The 20,002-nt window shown below is 41.1% G+C and overlaps 2 protein-coding genes across 3 annotated transcripts; both read left to right on the top strand.

The window, feature by feature from the left end:
- Positions 1–876: 876 nt before the first annotated feature.
- On the top strand, positions 877–5,745 carry LOC106604513 (H/ACA ribonucleoprotein complex subunit 1). 2 transcript variants are annotated; one of them, XM_045718028.2, is made up of 8 exons: positions 877–1,153; positions 3,787–3,883; positions 3,914–3,985; positions 4,212–4,366; positions 4,556–4,615; positions 5,054–5,174; positions 5,286–5,450; positions 5,563–5,745. In XM_045718028.2, the coding sequence occupies exons 2-8, from the start codon at positions 3,799–3,801 to the stop codon at positions 5,571–5,573; spliced, it is 669 nt and encodes a 222-aa protein (XP_045573984.1). In that variant the 5' UTR covers positions 877–1,153; positions 3,787–3,798; the 3' UTR covers positions 5,574–5,745. The 2 variants fall into 2 exon arrangements, with proteins under 2 accessions (XP_045573984.1, XP_014054662.2); XM_014199187.3 differs by having other exon boundaries at positions 3,787–3,985.
- A 2,761-nt stretch (positions 5,746–8,506) lies between these two features.
- Positions 8,507–19,985, top strand: adhx (Alcohol dehydrogenase class-3). The gene is given in 9 exon segments (NM_001141021.2): positions 8,507–8,537; positions 10,605–10,706; positions 11,331–11,472; positions 13,343–13,430; positions 14,214–14,433; positions 14,709–14,969; positions 19,156–19,291; positions 19,501–19,639; positions 19,775–19,985. Coding segments are annotated over 9 exon segments (1,131 nt in total). The 5' UTR covers positions 8,507–8,519; the 3' UTR covers positions 19,800–19,985.
- The last annotated feature ends 17 nt before the right edge of the window (positions 19,986–20,002 follow it).

Raw genomic sequence — 20,002 nt, forward strand, 5'->3', positions numbered from 1 at the left:
AGACTTCAGCCACCCTAGTCATAGACTGTTCTCGCTGCTACCGCAGGGCAAGCGGTACCAGAGCGCCAAGTCTAGGTTCAAAAGGCTTCTGAACAGCTTCTACCCCCAAGCCATAAGACTCCTGAACAGCTAATCAAATGGATACCCAGACTATTGGATTGTCCCCCACACTTAATAGCCTATAGGCGAACATGATATTGAGTGCCCAGTGCCCATCAGATAATCAGGGATGAGGGGCGGCATCAGGCACACATAAGAACGTAATTCTAAAACACGGAGAAATGTATTATAAAATATATGAAAATAATACTAAATCCTCCCCTTGACTGAAATTGAGAAGAACAAAAATCCTCAAGGTAACCATTCTGTAAATGTCGATCTGACCCTAACAAGACATACACATCATTGCTTACCTGGCCCTCAATATTCATTTTGGCTTCTTCTAGATGTGAGTCTAGAGGGGAAATGCACATCAACAAGTAGGCTGATAAAGATAAATATGTCAAACATGTACACATTCCACACGATAGCTCTGGTACAGGTTGTTACACGAGGCTTGAGGCTCAAGATGCATGTAACGCTCTGGACCACCAGAGCTGTACAAAATTGCAGTTTTACAACAATAAGTCGTTTTTAAAAAGCATTATTGTGAAACAATTAGCCTACTCTATGTAAAGTATAAATGTCTCAAAAGTATTGGTAACTTGGTAGCAATTCCAGTGTTGTGAGCCTTTCTTTTTGGTATCAATTCGTGCGTGTATTATGAGAATTTTCTCAGCGTGAATTAAGCACATTTGTTTTACGACAGTCAAAGTTTTACGACAGTCCAGTTATCTTCTGTTTTTCAGTGTGGTCGCTAGTTAACTCAGCCACAAAGTCAAAACCCCCGCCCATTCCTACATTTTATTTGATTAAAATCAGATTTTAAATCTAACCGTATGACTAATATTAATCTTAAATTAAGACCAAAAAACTCATTTTTGTTTTCATTCATTTTTACGATATAGGCAATTAACTTTGTGGCTGTGGTAACTAGTGCTTCAATTCTGGTTTTGATTTACAGCACCACAAAAAAGCCACATGCGTTTGCATCGCGTGGAAATAGTTTTTGGTACAATTCGCTCCGGCCGCTGATCTTATTTGTTCTACGAAGGTAGCTATGTTTTTCAAATATATATTTTTTTGTATTTCATCAGTTGCAAGAGGCTACCACAATGTGCTCAGCAAAGCATAACGTGATAGTCTTTTGATATGTTGTAAATAAGAAATCCATGTTGGCTAACCCTAGCTAAGTCGAGTTAACTGTTAGCTAGCTTGTTCAATTGACCCCTTCTGTAAAGTTGCAGTATAACAGTAGTTGCTTAATTTGTTAATGTCAACGAAAACGTTACAGCCATTCCAAGTAGCTGTACTGATAACTGGTATCAATCGGAAACGTGATATAATGCATCGATCAAGTCAATGAATTAGCTAACTTACCTAACTAAGTTACGTAGTTAGCGCAGGGGTTCTCAAACCTTTTTGGGGCTGGGGACCCCGTTTGTTACAAATTCATCAGGGACCCCCTCATAATCAGAACACAACTTGAGAGAGGAAAACATGGCATACAAGTACTGTAGTTTTACTATAACTTCAGCAGTGCATGGCTGGATGAACCAAGTCTCGGGCCTTGCAAGGAACTCTTGGCATCGGAGAGTTTAAAGTTTTCAAGCTAATTTCCGGCAATTGTACACATTTTTGTCCCTTGTCAGAGAGCTTTGCTGTTGCAGCGTTAAAGCTAATATCCTGCCATATATCCACACATTTCTACTCTATCTATGGGGTTCAGGGTTGATTTGTTATGCTCTGCCCGCTCAGTTTTTCACAAGAAAATGGCCAAAAATAGAAGCATCTCACCTGCTTTTACTCTACGATTTGAGTATTAGATCTAAAATGTTGTTTTTTTTATAGAAAAAAAATATTTAAAAAGGAATAGTTTCACCAAGAGCACGACTGATATGGGACTTTTGGATCCGAGTGAAAATATTATTCAATAACCGATATATCTGCTAATATAATAAAAATAGCTGGAATAAAAAATACAATTAAAAAACTCTTATACCTGATTTAATAAATTTGAGGAATTAACAATGTAGGCACCACATACAATTTGGGTTCACCGGTATGACAGTCTTTTAAAATAGAAAATGTGTTACTCTAGTGAAAGGAGGATAAACTGCACTGATTCCAGCAAAAACATTTACAAGGCTCTGAAGACTGAACTGCCTAACACCAGCCACATTGAAAACAACTACGCAGGACACATTTTCAATGTATTGGTATTTAGCACTAACCCTAAGTGAACGGCATCAAGTACTCTCACAGCTAGTTAGCAGGCTAGATGGTGGCAAAATGTGCATTTGGACCAGTCCCTGACAAGTGACATCGCAAACATCAAAACATAGCTACGAAGTGTTGCTTTGTAACCTGCTGTGTTTTTTTTGTCTCCCAAAACATTTTAATGACAGAGCTTGAGGAATACCCTTTGCAGAAAGCTAATATAACGCACCAGATTTCGCGGGCGTCACCGCTGTAACTGCGTGTTCTTAGCACGGCACTTGTTTTACTTTTGGGCGTAGCATCCATTGTTTGTCACCCAACATGACCTGGCAAGCTTCTATCTATTCAGCACTCACCTCTCTGACTGATGTGTATATTGTTGTTTTGGTATAGTGTTCAGTCTTGCAGTAGAGGGCAAAAGCAAGATATGCTTATAGCCATGCAGAGTGCCCTCTTCAGGACAAATAATGAAATGTGAAAATATAATTCTATGAAGAACAGATTTTTTTTTTTTTTTATAAGCCAAGTTATGCGCCAAACACTAAATTTGGTGCATAACTTTATTCACTTGGCACATTTTCTATACAGAGATACTGAAAAATAACGAGAGAGAGCGAATCATAGTGTTTTTACATATTACAATCATTTTATAGCCTAGGTTTCATTTACAAACATTGGAGATTCAATAGACACATGCACATTAATGCTGAGCTGCCATCTTCGAGAAACAGAAATGAGCAAAAAGTTGGGGTTTTTGTTTCATTAACGTTTTATTGAAAAAGTATGGATTTAAGTATTGACCTTGGGAGAATCAATGTAGTAGGAGCTAGATTCCACAAAGCCTGGTCTCTGCTCCACTCTGTTGGGGAAATTCATCATAAACTTCCTTCACGATGGAGGTGGTGTTTAGTCCGCTAATCAAAATGCTGAGTTTTGGCACTTTAGCAAGGCTTTATTCCCCAATTTCCCCCCCCCCACATGTGGTCTATATTAAAGGGTACTTAATTTAAATAACAGGCTTTTCAAGTTCAATATTGGTGCACAATTTCTGCTTATCAAATGGATTCAAAAAGCATGTTTTTCGTGGAACAACCCATTATATTGTTAGGTCGCTGGTTAGAATTCCTGAGCCAGCAAGGTGAAAAGGCATCCCTTGGACAAAATGTAATATTCGTTTAAAAACTGTCAAATGTTTTCAAAAATGTTCATTTCAAAAACATTTTTTTTAATCAAAATATTTTGCCATCTGGCCGCAAGACCCCCTGCAGTACCTTCGCGTGCCCCTGGGGACCCCGTTTTGAGAAGCACTGGCATAGCTAGCAAGTTTTATTATGGCATTGAGATAGCCAGGCATTTGGAAAAGTTTATTACTGACATTGTTTGAGAAACATTTCTTGTCTTTGAAAATGAAATGCAATTGAATTGTTGCTATGTCACTTAGCTAATATCATCTCCTATCTATTACAGGCGCACAAGAACATGTCTTTCCGAGGAGGTGGTGGAAGAGGTGGCCGTGGCGGTGGATTCAACCGTGGTGGAGGGGGAAGAGGCGGATACGGTGGTGGTGGCGGTGGAGGAGGATATGGGGGTCGAGGTGGCGGCGGTGGTTTCCGAGGTGGTGGACGAGGAGGCTTTCAGGACTATGGCCCTCCAGAATATGTTGTTGGTAAGCTGAATGATTTGGCAATGTGATGATGCACCCATATTGATTAAACACTTTCTCGTGATGCAGGGGGCATTGTTGATGCTTGGCATCCTGAATTTACTCCAGTTGTCTATTAATGTCGATGTTGTCTGCCAGGTGTTGCAACCTCCGTTGTTGTAGGTTTACTTGCAGTTATGATCCATGTTTTTTTTCTGTACTGACCATATGTCCTTGCTTTTTCCTCCAGCACTAGGGGAGTTTATGCACCCCTGTGAGGATGAAATTGTGTGCAAGTGTGTAACGGAGGAGAACAAAGTTCCCTACTTCAACGCGCCTGTGTACTTGGAAAACAAGGAGCAGATCGGGAAGGTGGATGAAATCTTCGGTCAGCTACGTGACTTTGTATCCTTTCAATGTTTTGTTGTCTAACCTGTATCGTATTTGTGGTTGGTTTATATCATTACATTCTTCAGTGATACAAAATACTACTCTCAATGTAAAAAGTTGCATGCTAAGATAATTTTTCTACTGTTTAACACTGAATTTCATGTCATTTGTGACACTAGTTGGCCCCTTAACCTAAAGCTACAGTATTTCTCTGTCAAACTCTCTGATAATATGAAGGCATCCTCGTTCAAAAAATTACAGAAGGTAAGGTATATCAGTTTGTTACACGTAGCAGTTTGTTACACGTGCTTAAATACTTTTTTTTTTGTTGTCTATGATACCCAATCTGGCATCAGTGTGGTTATCTGAGAATGAGGAGCTTTTTGAATGGCAGTGCATTCATGCTTCTCGTGCTTTTTGGAACAGAAATTACAGAAACACCTCCCTCAACTCTCCTGTCAACCAATCATCTGTGAATCAAACACGTATTCACATATCTTTGCTTGCTTTTTTTGTTTTTTTTTGCAGGAGCTCAGTGCGGCCTCTCTGCACAGCCAATGTGTACTTCTGTTTTTGCCACAGTTGCATCATAATCCCCCTGCAGAACTTTTGCGCCATGGACACTGAATTGACCATAACTCTGCTTTAGTTATTGCATAGAAATGTCTTGACCTGTATTGTGTAACATATTCTGGTCCACAGTTCTACGTAGATCCAATGAAACTCCTACCACTACAGAGGTTTCTTCCCAGACCCCCAGGTGAGAAGGGTCCTCCAAGGGGAGGCAGAGGAGGTAGAGGTGGAAGAGGAGGTCCCCGCGGAGGTAAGAGTGAAATGTCTACCGCTCAGCCCCATGGTTGTTTTTTCTCTTGTGAATAAAGGTGGAAGAATGCTAGTCCATTGATATTCAAACAAAATGAATTTGTCCTCCCAGGTGGATTCCGTGGTGGCAGGGGTGGTGGTGACCGTGGCGGATTTGGAAGAGGAGGCTTCGGTGGTGGTGACCGTGGCGGATTTGGAAGAGGAGGCTTCGGTGGTGGGCGGGGAGGTGGAGGAGGATTCAGAGGAAGGGGAGGTGGAGGCGGACGAGGATTCAGAGGTGAGTCCAAATCCTGGAAAAGGAATCCAAGTGACTGTGAATAGACAATTTCCTGTTTGTAGATTTCATGATGTGTGTTCCTGTGGCGTTGATGCCTTTTTCTGTCATCCAGGTGGCAGATGATGACAAACACTGTATACCTCGTGGGATCCTCACCAAGTGTCAATCCCTACAGGAAGCAAATCAGTGCAATGCGATGCTGGAGCTTGGCTCTGTTGGACTTGACATGGAGAACGAACATGGCATCTTTTTATACTGCTCAATTATCAATTTGTTTTGTTTTTGTATACCAATCTATGATGAATGTGTGAATGAATGGCTTTTTATTTAATGAACCTTGAAAGCACTCTGCTGTCACAGGGAATAGTATCATTAATATCCCAGTTTTTTTCAACTCTTCAACATTGTTCACACTGGATGGTTTCGGGGTACATTTAGGATGTGGCACTGTATTATACTGTTGAAATATGATTGAGAGCTTTCATGTTGGAGTGCAATGTTGATAAGAGACAGAAATTGATAATACCTTGAATTTTATAAGACATATAAGGCTTGGTTTTGTAAGTGGAAGATATGATGGACATTAGTATTCATTACAATCAGTGGAAAATATTGTATTTACCCCAGAAATCCAATGTGGTTACAGAGTACTGCCACCTTTTGTAAAGAAAAGCCTTTGATTAAACAGTGCTCTGTAGAAGTTTCTCCCCTTTTTATTTGGACATCTAACTTAATGTCTTTTATTTTTGCTCATGCAAATAAACAAGTGTTCCAGAATCGGAACAATACCACCTCCAAATTCAGGGTGATTTTGTGTTTGTTTCAACACCTTTTGTCAACTGGTCATGTACCAAAAGAAAAATCGGTTGCTAGTACCACTGCCGAAACCAAATAATCCAACAGTTCTCTGCAAAGGCTAATTATAAATCTTTGAAATTTGTTAGCTGTTTGTGTGGATTAAATGTGATCATTTATGTCTTCACCATACATTTTTGTCATTCTCATTTCTGTAAAGCTCATTGGTGTCCCATATCAAGCTGTAATGTGTCTTCTAAATGGCTACTGTGACTAATCTTGTGAGATACTTCTCCTTGCTGTAATAATAGCTGTGTGGTCAACAGATGAGATATACTCCATAGGAAATTACATTGCAGTGTCATGTCAATGCCTCACTTCAGGGGCCGATATCACTGTTCAGTTTGTGTGCCTGATGCCCCTTATGTGAGTACTATCTGTGGAGAGGCCAAGGCTTTTTTTGGCACAGCTAGGTGGGTAGACGTCATTCACCCCCATAAAGGGTTGCTGGTTCAAGCATAACCCTAAACCAGGGGTCGGAAACCCAAAATGTTGAAAGAGCCATATTGGACCAAAAAAACAAATTTATCTGGAGCCGAAAGAAATTAAGCCTTATATAAGTCTTAATGAAGGCAACACATGCTGTAAGTGTCTATATTAGCCTACTATCAAAATAAGTAGGCTACAAATACATAATGAGCATTCATGATTAAACGTTTATTTTACCTGTAGCGCATTCTGGAGAGAATGACGCACCACGTGACTACTCTGCTGTACGATGGTGCTTTAAGTTTAACTCCCATTATAATATTAATGTATTATGTTTCGTTGCATTGATGCATTTATAGAAATACAATACAGAAATCAGATTTGATGTCATTTTTATTTTAGGATTCGAAAAAACAACAAAATGTGCAACGTGCATAATAGGCCTCCTGTAATTTCAGACCTCCCCATGGAAATAAAATCCTTTATCCTCAATAATACGATACAATCCTCTTCTCTTTTCCCCCGTATCTGGGCAACAGACAGAGTGCAATAAAACAGCAGCCTTTTGAAAAGGTAAAGTATATAAAATTAAAATAATACAGTTTAAGTTCGATTTCTGTGCATTATCCTCTTCTCTTTAGTTTTCTGCAAATGTGCAAGGGTAAAATGCAGCAGCACCCTCTTCTCTTTTGACACGCACAATACAATGCAGCCTTCCTCGGACCTGAGCAACAAAACACAATAATATCCCTATGTGTCATTCCAAATATATACTGACAAAAATCAGAAATCACTTTATAAAAACAGCCACTTTGTTACTAAATATGTGCCTATGACAGGATTGTGTTCTTAGCCGTTTAATGTGACTTCTGTTTTCGGACATCACTGGACAGCTTATCAACATCGGGCATGTAAAATGTAACTTTAATCTTCACGCAGGACTGCAAACTCTCATCTGTGAGGCGGGTGCGGTATTTGGATTTTATGTAGTTCATGTTTGAGAATATCTGCTCGCACAGGTATGTTGATCCAAAGATGGATAATACTCCATATGCATATTTCTTCATGTTCCTATAACTGTCAGGAAGAATGGAAATGTCTTTCCACGTTACTCTTTTTGTTATTTGACAACTTCTCATTACAAAGCAAACATGCAGGCAATCCTTCCGCATTGGCAATGAAAGCAAATGATTCGGTCAAAGAACTGTGGAATCCTCTGTTCTCCTCAGCTATCTTTCTCTTTTTCCCTTTGGGATCCATGGCCCATGACACACCCGCCGGTTTGTTTGCAACAGCAACCTGTCTGGCACTACGCCGAGCTGAAAGAAACGTGTGTCGCAGGCTATGACGTAAATCTTCGTGGACAGAAATGTTGAAATTCAATATTTATTATACACATTTTTACAGCATTGGATAATAAATTATATTAAAACAAAAAATATATTCACACCATCTTTTTCCATTTTCATATTTTTGAAAAAGCTCCAGGGAGCCACTAGGGCGGCGCTAAAGAGCCGCATGCGGCTCTAGAGCCGCGGGTTGCAGACCCCCGCCCTAAACCAATTGACAATGTGATCTACTGTATAATAAGGTTTGCTATAATTGGACAATATCCTCCAATAAATGTCATGACAGTGTGCATTCACTGCGTATGTGGTTGGCTGAGGATTTCCACAAATCATGGAACATATCGTCATGGACGCCAACACCTGTCCTGATTGGTCGAGACGGCAGTTCTTGAACTGCCACTGCAACCAGCCCTTTCTCTCGTGCTGAAGAAAGAACATGGAGGCAGCTGGGAAGGTAAGCTCAAAGTATATGAAAAATCGACTTTGTATACGTTTACATTTTTCGCTTTTAAAATGTTTAATGTTAACGTCTTGCCGTTGAAAGGACATTAAAGCGTGTATTTTGCTCGCAAAGGCAGATTTTGAAAGGACAGTGAACTGTCCGTAGAAGTTCCACGAATATCCAGCGAGCGATTCAAAGAAACATTGCAGTGTGTTTCATTTTAAGCGGATGTGAATGAAGTTAAACTGCTGTTATGCAATTTGAGGGGTCATGGACTTTGAATGAATCTAGGTAGGCAATAGCCGACCTAACTCCACTATTTACGATGGAGTTGTGGGTGGACTGTAGCTCCGATGTCACATACGATTACGTTTTTATTAAAAACTATTGATTTCAGCACTCAGATAGCCCGCAATTGAACCATAATATGGATTTACAGTAAACGTTCAATATGACGATTCACGTCTCCAACTCAATCATCAAGTTTTCTGACGACAAAACAGTGGTAGGCCTGATTCCCAACAACGACGAGACAGCATACAGGGAGTAGGTGGAGAGCCCTGGCAGAGTGATGGGAGCAAAAGAAGCTCTACCTAAAAAAAAAAAAAAAAAAAACAAGACTTCAGGAGACAGCAGAAAGAACACGCTTCATCCACATCGACAGGTTGCAGTGGAGAGGGTCAAAAGCTTAAACTTCATCGGTGTGCACATCACTGACAACCTGAAATGGTCCCTTCACACATACAGTGTGGAGAAGGCGCAACAGCGCCTCTTCAACCTCAGAAGGCTGAAGAAATTTGGCTTGGCCACCAAGACCCTCACAAGCTTCTACATATGCACCATTGAAAGCAATTTGTTGGGCTGTATCACCGCCTGGTACGGCAACCACACTGTCAGCAACGCACACTGCCTTCCCTCCAGGATATCAACAGCACCTGATGTTACAGGAAGGCCAATAAGATCATTACTTCAGCCACCCAAGCCACGGCCTGTTCATCCTGCTACCATCTAGAAGACGGAGACAGTACAGGTGCATCAAAGCTGGGGCTGAGAGACTGGAAAAACGGCTTCTTTCTCCAGGCCATCAGACTGTTAAATATTCACCACTAGCCAGCCTCCGCCCAGTACTCTGCCCTGATCTTAATCACTGTTACTAGCCGGCTACCACCCAACACCTTAGCCTGCTTCCCTATGTACATAGCAGAGGGGGCAGGTAAGAGGAAGGGCTAATTGTAATGGCTGGAATGAAATCAACAGAATGGTAGTAATTAAAACGCATCACACACATGGAAATAACGTGTTCCATTGATTCCATTCCAGCCATTACAATGTGCCTGTCTTCTTATAGCTCCTCCCACCAGCCTCCTCTGGTACATAGACAAACACTGGTCCCTTTTTAATAATGTTTACATACTGTTTCACCCACTTTTATATGTATAGATGGTAAAAAATTCCACATGAACTTTTAACAAGGCACACCTGTTAATTGAAATGTATTCCAGGTGAGTACCTCATGAAGCTGGTTGAGAGAATGCAAAGAGTGTGCAAAGCTGTCATCAAGGCAAAGGGTGGCTACTTTGAAGAATCTCAAATATAAAGTATATTTTGATAGGTTATGGCCTAATGATTTTATTTCAATTCACTGATTTCCTTATATGAACTGTAACTCAGTAAAACCAATGAAATGGTTCTGTGTTGCATTTATATTTTTGTTCAGAATACTACAATTTATTATGGGTCTTTTTGTGACCATAACTAAAATAGAGAGTAGTAGAGATCACATTGCTTTGGCCTCTCAGGACTGTAACATCAGCTAGAATCACAAACGGTTCATTGCTGTTTCAAGTTGTCTCATGTTTGAACCAGTCCCCTCCAGATTAAACTAGAGATTGTATACTGGCTTTAGTAGGCCTGGCTCTAGGCTACAGATTAAAGTCCAGTCACTGCACATTCCATCTTCAATCACTGACCACCCTCCTCTCTTCTACTGCACTCACCACAGACACCCCAATCAATCTTCCAAATCATATTTTCTGTGTATGAAGTTGACTGTTGACACATTGAGCTTCTCTCTTCCAGGTGATCAAGTGCAAGGCAGCAGTAGCTTGGGAGGCTGGGAAACCTCTGTCCATTGAGGAGGTGGAGGTGGCCCCACCGAAGGCCAACGAAGTGCGCATCAAGGTAACCCTTTCCTTTGCCAAAAATGTGTAAGACTAATGCTCCTGTATTGTACTTGCATTACATGTCCAGCGACAACATAACCAACAACCTCATCCTGCAGTAGACTGCTGTATCTTTGGTTTGTGTGTGATACAATATATATATTCCTAGAACCATGTCAGTGAGCTCTCGATCTGTAAAACATAACATACTGTTTGAGGCAGGCCGCTCTTCGGCAGGGATGAACTGTTTAGCAGCTGGAATACCGTGGGGAGCTTCTTGTGTTTCCCTGTCTCCCCGCCCAAATAGATTCAGTAGGCCAGCTGTGAGGAAGTCATCTTTGGAATATGTTCCACAGGGCCTATCTGGCCCAGTGTTTAGACTAGAGAACGTCATTATGGTGTACTCTATAAGCATTTTACCACATTCCTCTAATAGCTAGCCATCTGTCTTCCACCTTTGAGACAACCATGTTTCTATGATCAACATAGCAGGTGCAGATGTTGGTATTGTACTGTAGGGAATAGTCCTGGTGGGTTGAGAAGTGGTTCAACAATTAGGGATGTTTTAGGCTAGTTGGCACACATGCTTCATAGCCTACTGGGTGTGATGAATTAATTAACTAATGGCAATGTTGTCTTTCAGGTCTTTGCGACAGGGGTTTGTCACACAGATGCCTTCACCTTGAGTGGCAGTGACCCCGAGGGACTTTTCCCTGTCATCCTGGGTCATGAGGGCGCCGGGACAGTCGAAAGCGTGGGAGAGGGAGTCACCAAGTTCAAACCAGGTGAGGGACTGTGAATATCAACAAATATATTATCCCTAAAACAGAGGTTAGAGCATTGGGCCAGTAACCGAAAGGTCGCTGGTTCAAATTCCCGAGCCGACAAGGTGAAACATCTGTCTATGTACTTGAGAAAGGCACTTAACCCTAATTTGCACCAGGGGCGCCGTACTACTATGGCTGACCCTGTCAACACACTTCACTGCACCTATAGTGTATTCATACCACTTGACTCATTCCACATTTTGTTGTGTTACAGCCTGAATTAAAAATGGATTTAATATAATTTTTCCCCACCCTCATTTACATAAGTGTTCACACTCCTGAGTCTACATGTTAGAATCACCTTTCACAGCGATTACAGCTGTGAATCTTTCTGGCTAAATCTCTAAAGCTCTGTCAAGTTGGTTGTTGGTTGTTGATCATTGCTAGACAGCCATTTTCAAGTCTTGCTATAGATTTTTTAAGCTGATTTTAAAGTCAAAATTGTAACTAGTCCACTCAGGAACATTCAATGATGTCTTGGTAACCAACTCAATTTTATATTTGTCCTTGTGTTTTAGGATCTTGGCCTGTTGAAAGGTGAATTTGTCTCCTACTGTCTGTTGGAAAGAGTTGTTTTAGCATAGAGATAAACGGAATAGAGCTAAGCACAGGCAAAATCCTAGAGGAGAACCTGGCTTTATGCTAAAACAACTCCCTAGTACTTGCCGATGACAAGCATACCCATAACATGATGCAGCCACCACCATGCTTGAAAATATGAAGAGTGGTACTCTGTGACGTGTTGTCTTGGACTTGCCGCAAGTATAACGCTTTGTATTCAGAACAAACGTTTCTTTGCCACATTCTTGCAGTATTACTTTAGTGCCTTTTTGCAAACAGGATGTATGTTTTGGAATATATTTTATGTACAGGCTTCCTTCTTTTCACTCTATTTAGGTTAGTATTGTGGAGTAACTGCAATGTTGTTGATCCATCCTTAGGAGAAAACTGTGAAGTCTGTTTTAAAGTCACCATTGGCTTTGTGGTGAAATCCCTGAGCGGTTTCTTTCCTCTCCGGCAACTGAGTTAGGAAGGACACCTGTGTCTTTGTAGTGACTGGGTGTATAGATACACCATCTGAAGTGTAATTAATAACTTAACCATGCTCAAAGGGATATTCAATGTCTCCTTTTAAAATGTTTGCCCATCTACCAAAAAGTGCCCTTCTTTGCGAGGCATTGGAAAACCTCCCTGGTCTTTGTGGTTAAATCTGTGTTTGAAATTCACTGCTCGACTGAGGGACTTTACAATTATCTGTATGTGTTGGGTACAGAGATGAGGTAATCATTCAAAAATCAAGTTCAACACTATTATTGCACACACAGTGAATCCATGCACCTTATTATGTGACTTGTTAAGCACACTTTTACTCCTGAACTTATTTAGGCTTGCCATAACTAAGGGGTTGAATACTTATTGACTCAAGACATTTCATCTTTTCATTTTTATTAACTTGTAAACATTTCTAAAAACATATTTCCACTTTGACATGATGGGATATTGTGTGTGTGTGTGTAGGCCAGTGACACAAAATCTACATGTATTTCCTTTTAAATTCAGGCTGTAACACAACAAAATGTGGAAAAAGTCAAGGGCTGCGAATACTTTCTGAAGGCTCTGTATCTGGTGTATGTGACAATAAAAAAAGTTTTTATTTTATTTTAGCCCAGAACTAACATGCCAGAATCAAATAATACAAGGACTTGATCAATTGAATCAGATGACCAGTCGAATCAGATGTTTAGGTACTGGGCTGGAATGAAATTATGTTTGAATGAAATCGTCCTCCTGAACTGTATCCTTACTAAAAGTAATTTTTATCTCCTAGGTGACACCGTCATCCCATTGTATGTGCCACAGTGTGGTGAGTGCAAATTCTGCAAAAACCCCAAGACCAACCTCTGCGGGAAGATCAGGTAATTGGAAGGGAATCTGGCCCGTCATTAGTGCAGGATGAGTCAATTATAGCTTGGAAGGTTGAGGTCAAGCTCATTCTATTTTCAAAGTCAGCCAGGCAGTGGGGGACTGAGCATATCTGTAATGACAGTTAGAATAATCTCAGATATAGTAGGACCGTATGCTACTCCAGTCTTGGGATTCAAGTAGCTGCTGTGCGGGCAAAGAAGCAACAACTGTTGCGAACACCAACATTGCAACTTAAACCAAATCAAGGCCAAATTCTGTCAGGCAGAGAGGTCTGAAATAGTTGACAAAAATGTTTCACTCAGGGGGCCCCCCTTCCAGCATTGGGGAACATCCCGCGCGCGCATCACGTCTTTCTATGGGCACAAGCACTGTTCATGACATAAATAGTTTACACCTCTGTTGTTGGTGGAGAGAATTTTGCAGGTTTAAAGCTTGTTTCCTGCAATTCTCCGTGTTTTCTCATGGGGGCGCAAAGAAAATGTTTTAAAGCAAATTTTCTTGCAGTTCTTTACTTTTTTTCCACATCTAATGTGTATTCATGTGATATTTGGTTGACAAAATTGCTACAATATCTGTGGGCTAAAAAACGTAAATAAAACAAGGTTGGCTGACATGGGCAAGTTGATCTGGACATTTCGGACAAGTTATAATTAGCCCTCTAAGCTATGCAATGACTAACATGACAAGATCAACTGATGTACTACCCAATTTCGAAATTGCACCTTATACTATTACAACTGGCTGTTACTGATAATTATTTGCCCCCTCTCCAGAATAACCCAGGGCCGGGGTCTGATGCCTGACAGCACCTCGCGGTTCACCTGCAAGGGCAAGCAGCTGTTCCACTTCATGGGGACCAGCACCTTCTCTGAATACACAGTGGTGGCTGACATCTCGGTGGCCAAGGTGGATGAGAAGGCCCCCCTGGACAAGGTGTGCTTGCTGGGCTGCGGCATCTCCACGGGCTACGGAGCTGCCCTCAACACTGCCAAGGTTGGTGGGTGACACCAGGCTGCAAGACAAAGTACCTTGTCTAGAAGTGGAAAGCACAAGCGAAGAGTTACAGCTTTGTCATTTGGTTTTATCACTTTGTTTTCTATCCTCTGTAAATTAATTTTCCACTGGTGCAAATACTTAGTTAATATGTACACTGGTTGCAAATGAATAGGCAATGATCATAATAACACACATCTGACACTAAGATTGTATCACTTTGTTTTACTGATAAAAGCCATTCTGGAACTCTTGCGTTCCCAACCTACCTCCAGGTTGAGCCTGGCTCCACCTGTGCCATTTTCGGCCTGGGCGCCATCGGCCTTGCTGTCATCATGGGCTGCAAGGCTGCCGGGGCGACCAGGATAATCGGCGTGGACATAAACCCAGACAAGTTTGACAAGGGCAAAGAGTTTGGGGCCACCGAGTTGGTGAACCCCAAGGACCACAGCAAGCCCATCCAGGAGGTGCTGGTGGAGATGACCGACGGTGGGGTGGACTACTCCTTTGAATGCATCGGCAACGTGGCTATTATGGTAAGACTGTCCATTTAATAAAGTTAATAATGTCACATTAATAAATTGTTTTGCTGTCTCAATTCAATTATCTTCTTATGTCTCTTCCTTCACCAGAGAATACCTTTTTCAAACGATATGAACAGAAAATATTTTATATTTATATGGAACAATAAAACGGAATATTTTAATAAAATGTTACTGATTTCAAGAGGGTGGGCTAACACTGACTAATTTAAAGGCCCTGGATGTGACCTTGAATGTGTCCTGGATAGAGAAACTATATTCCAATCCAAACTGGATTTCAACTAAATTAACTAAAGTCGCCATTCTGATTTTCACACACAACCTCCTACCTTTTCTTAAACATTTCTCCAGGAGGCAATAAAAGCATGCTTACAGTTACAATTCCATCTACCTGAAAATCCTGAGAAAATTCTTCAGCAACGTAATTGGTACAACACAAATATTGAAATTGACGGACAACCTCTTTGTTGGCAACCTTTTTATTGAAAAACACATTTATTTTCTAAATGACATTGTGGACGAGGATGGAACGTTGCTTGATTTTGGAACATTGTGTTGAACCTATGGGCATATTTAAACAAGTCATATATGCTGAGTTGGTGTCTGCTATACCCCCCACATGGAAGGTTAAGATGAAGATAGTAAAATATTCAAAACACCCAACCTTTTTAAACAATTTGTTAACTTCTATGGGCTACGTGGGACGCTACCACCTGCAGGACACAGCCAGTGAAAAATCAGGGCGGCAAATTCAAAACAACAAAATTCAACTTTCTCAAACATACAACTATTTTAAAGATACAATTCTCCTTGATGTAACCACATTGTCCGATTTTCAAAAAGGCTTTACAGCGAAAGCAAAACATTAGATTATGTTAGGAGAGTACATAGACAAAAATAATCACACGGCCATTTTCCAAGCAAGGACATATGTCACAAAAACCCAAAACGCAGCTAAATGAAGCACTAACCTTTGACGATCTTCATCAGATGACACTCCTAGGACATTATGTTACACAATACATGTATGTTTTGTTCGATAAAGTTCATATTTATATCCAAAAACAGCATTCTACATTGGCGCGTGATATTCAGAAAATGTATTCCCACCAAAACGTCCGGTGACCTGTGCACATCAATTTACAAAAACACTCATCATAAACGTTGACAAAATATAGAACAATTATTTAAAGAATTATGGATAGACTACTCCTGGATGCAACCGCTGTGTCAGATTTTAAAATGGCTTTACGGAGAAAGCACATTTTTCAATATTCTGAGTACATAGCTCGCCATCACAGCGGGCTATACAGACACCCGCCAAGTTCGGGGCAACCTAAACTCAGAATTAGTATTATAAATATTCTCTTACCTTTGCTGATCTTCATCAGAATGCACTCCCAGGACTGCTACTTCCACAATAAATGTTTTTGTTCGAAATAATCCATATTTATGTCCAAATGCCTCTTTGTTCGTGCATTCAGAGCACTATCCAAAGGCATAACGCACGAGCGCGTTACCGAAGTCAAAATGTTCCATTACCGTACTTAGAAGCATGTCAAACGCTGTTTAAAAATCAATCTTTATGGTATTTTTAAAGTAAAATTGCGATAATATTCCAACCGGAAAATAGCATATTCATTCAAGAAGAAAAAGAAGGAACGGCGGGATCGCGCATATCCAATCCCTTTGTCTCCAGGCAGTCCACTCAGTGACTGAGCTCCTATTATCTGCCCAGTGACAGGAGAATGCTGAAAACTTTCTGAAGGCTGTTGACAGCCAATGGAAGCCTTAGGAAGTGCAACATGACCCCACAAACTGTAGTTTTGATAGAGAATCAAAAGAACTACAATTCTCAGACTTTCCACTTCCTGGTTGGATTTTTCTCAGGTTTTTGCCTGCCATAGGAGTTCTGTTATACTCACAGACACCATTCAAACAGTTTTAGAAACTTCAGAGTGTTTTATATCCAAATCTACTAATGATATGCATATTCTAGCTTCTGGGCCAGAGTAGTAACCAGTTTAATTTATACTGCCCCCTACACCTCAACAGGTTAAGACACCGATTCATCCTTGAAAGTACAATTACTATTAGAAAACAGAAAATTCAACAGCATCAAAGAAAGTGGGAGTGTTGGTTAACTATTTAGGCATATTTATTTGACTAAGTTGACTAGAGTTCTATTGAACAATGTTAATTACAGCAAATATACTGCATGTTATTATAAGGGCAAAATGTTCCATATTTTTTTTATTTCACCTTTATTTAACAAGGTAAGCTAGTTGAGAACAAGTTATCATTTGCAACTGCGACCTGGCCAAGATAAAGCATAGCAATTCAACACAGACTTACACATGGAATAAACAAAACATACAGTAGAACAAAAAGTCTATATACAGTGAGTGCAAATGAGGTAAGATAAGGGAGTTAAGGCAATAAATAGGCCATGGTGGCAAAGTAATTACAATATAGCAATTAAACACTGGAATGGTAGATGTGCAGAAGATGAATGTGCAAGTAGAGATACTGTGGTGCAAAGGAGCAAAATTAATGAATACAGTATGGGGATGAGGTAGGTAGATAGATGGGCTATGTGCAGTGATCTGTGAGCCGCTCTGACAGCTGATGCTTAAAGCTAGTGAGGGAGATATGAGTCTCCAGCTTCAGAGATTCTTGCAGTTCGTTCCAGTCATTGGCAGCAGAGAACTGGAAGAAAAGACGACCAAAGGAGGAATTGGCTTTGGGGGTGACCAGTGAGATATACCTGCTGGAGCGCGTGCTACGAGTGGGTGCTGTTATGGTGACCGGTGAGCTGAGATAAGGCGGGGTTTTACCTAGCAGAGACTTGTAGATGACCTGTAGCCAGTGGATTTGGCGACGAGTATGAAGCGAGGGCCAACCAACGAGAGCGTACAGGTCGCAGTGGTGGGTAGTGTATGGGGCTTTGGTGACAAAACGGATGGCATTGTGATAGACTGCATCCAATTTGTTGAGTAGAGTGTTGGAGGCTATTTTATAGATGACATCGCCGAAGTCGAGGATCGGTAGGATGGTCAGTTTTACGAGGGTATGTTTGGCAGCATGAGTGAAGGATGCTTTGTTGTGATATAGGAAACCAATTCTAGGTTTAATTTTGGATTGGGGATACTTAATGTGAGTCTGGAAGGAGCGTTTTACAGTCTAACCAGACACATTAGGTATTTGTAGTTGTCCACGTATTCTAAGTCAGAGCCGTCCAGAGTAGTGATGCTAGACGGGTGAGCAGGTGCGGGCAGTGATCGCTTGAATAGCATGCATTTAGTTTACTTGCGTTTAAGAGCAGTTGGAGGCCACGGAAGGAGAGTTGTATGGCATTGAAGCTCGTCTGGAGGTTAGTTAACAGTGTCCAGAGGGGCCAGAAGTATACAGGATGGTGTCATCTGCGTAGAGGTGGATCAGAGAATCACCAGCAGCAAGAGCGACATCATTGATGTATACAGAGAAGAGAGTCGGCCTGAGATTTGAACCCTGTGGCACCCCCATAGACTGCCAGAGGTCCGGACAACAGGCCCTCCGATTTGACACACTGAACTCTATCAGAGAAGTAGTTGGTAAACCAGGCGAGGCAATCATTTGAGAAACCAAGGCTGTCGAGTCTGCCAATAAGAATGTGGTGATTGACAGAGTCGAAAGCCTTGGCCAGGTCGATGAATACGGCTGCACAGTAATGTCTCTTATCGATGGCGGTTATGTCGTTTAGGACCTTGAGCGTGGCTGAGGTGCACCCGTGACCAGCTCTGAAACCAGATTGCATAGCGGAGAAGGTACGGTGGGATTTAAAATGGTCGGTAATTTGTTTAACTCTGCTTTCGATGACTTTAGAAAGACAGGCTTAGAAAGACATATGCCATGGAATGTAAGCTAACAATGTTTTGTCCTTATTTATTTTTGTATTAGGCTACACCATGGCATTGTTGTCTGTCGGTCTATTGTTATGTACATTGTCCTCAGTTCTTATTGTTGTCTAACAAAATAAAGACTCTCAACACGATGGAAGGTGTTATACTCTTCACCACCAGAGGTCATTGTAGGGGGTACTTCAGGCTTGGACCACAACTGCAAAATACATGTCACTTTGCTAAGCAGAAGAGTATTTAGGGAAGCCGATCTTCTGATGATGCTCAATTTGTTGTTTCAGAGGGCAGCTCTGGAGGCGTGCCACAAAGGCTGGGGCGAGAGCATCATCATCGGGGTGGCAGGCGCGGGAAAGGAGATCTCCACACGTCCGTTCCAGCTGGTTACCGGCCGTGTGTGGAGGGGCACAGCATTTGGAGGTTAATGTCGTGGATGATTTTTATGAGAAACCTTGCCTTTTTTTTGACATAAATGTATTTTACTCTGTAAAGTCACCTATTTTTTGGGGGGATAAATGAGCAGTAATGTGGCACTAGTTAGGAGACTTTTTTTTTTTAAATGGAAGTATGACAATGCAGTAAGGTAATGCATAGATTCCTCATTATGTTTTCCTATTCCTTTGTCCAAGGCTGGAAGAGTGTGGATAGCGTCCCCAAACTAGTGACTGACTACATGAACAAGAAGCTGAAGGTGGATGAGTTTGTGACCCACACCTTGCCCTTTGACCAGATCAATGAGGCATTTGACCTCATGCATGCTGGAAAGAGGTAAATAGATCAGGTGTTGCATCATATTACATCAGTGTGATGTTAGTTTATAAAAATGTATACTTCCAACACAAAGTATATTAAAGGCCTTTAAAGCTTTATGCTAATCACCGTATTTTAATTTGTCCTTTACAGCATCCGTACCGTCTTGAAGTTCTGAAGTGCCTCCCTGCCATGTTGCGCATCACACTCACCTCCAGGCCTTTATAAAACAATCACCTTTCATACACTGTAGCACTTAACCCTGTGCACTTAATGTCATTAAACTTTCAGGATTATCTCTCCAGTCCAGTTGCGTACATATGTGGCTCTGTCCATGTCAATTAGGATCAATAAAAAAATTCAGAAAAGCAATAGTCCTCT

This window comes from Salmo salar, chromosome 05, assembly GCF_965601325.2.
Source record: "Salmo salar chromosome 05, fSalSal1, whole genome shotgun sequence".
Classification (NCBI taxonomy): domain Eukaryota; kingdom Metazoa; phylum Chordata; class Actinopteri; order Salmoniformes; family Salmonidae; genus Salmo; species Salmo salar.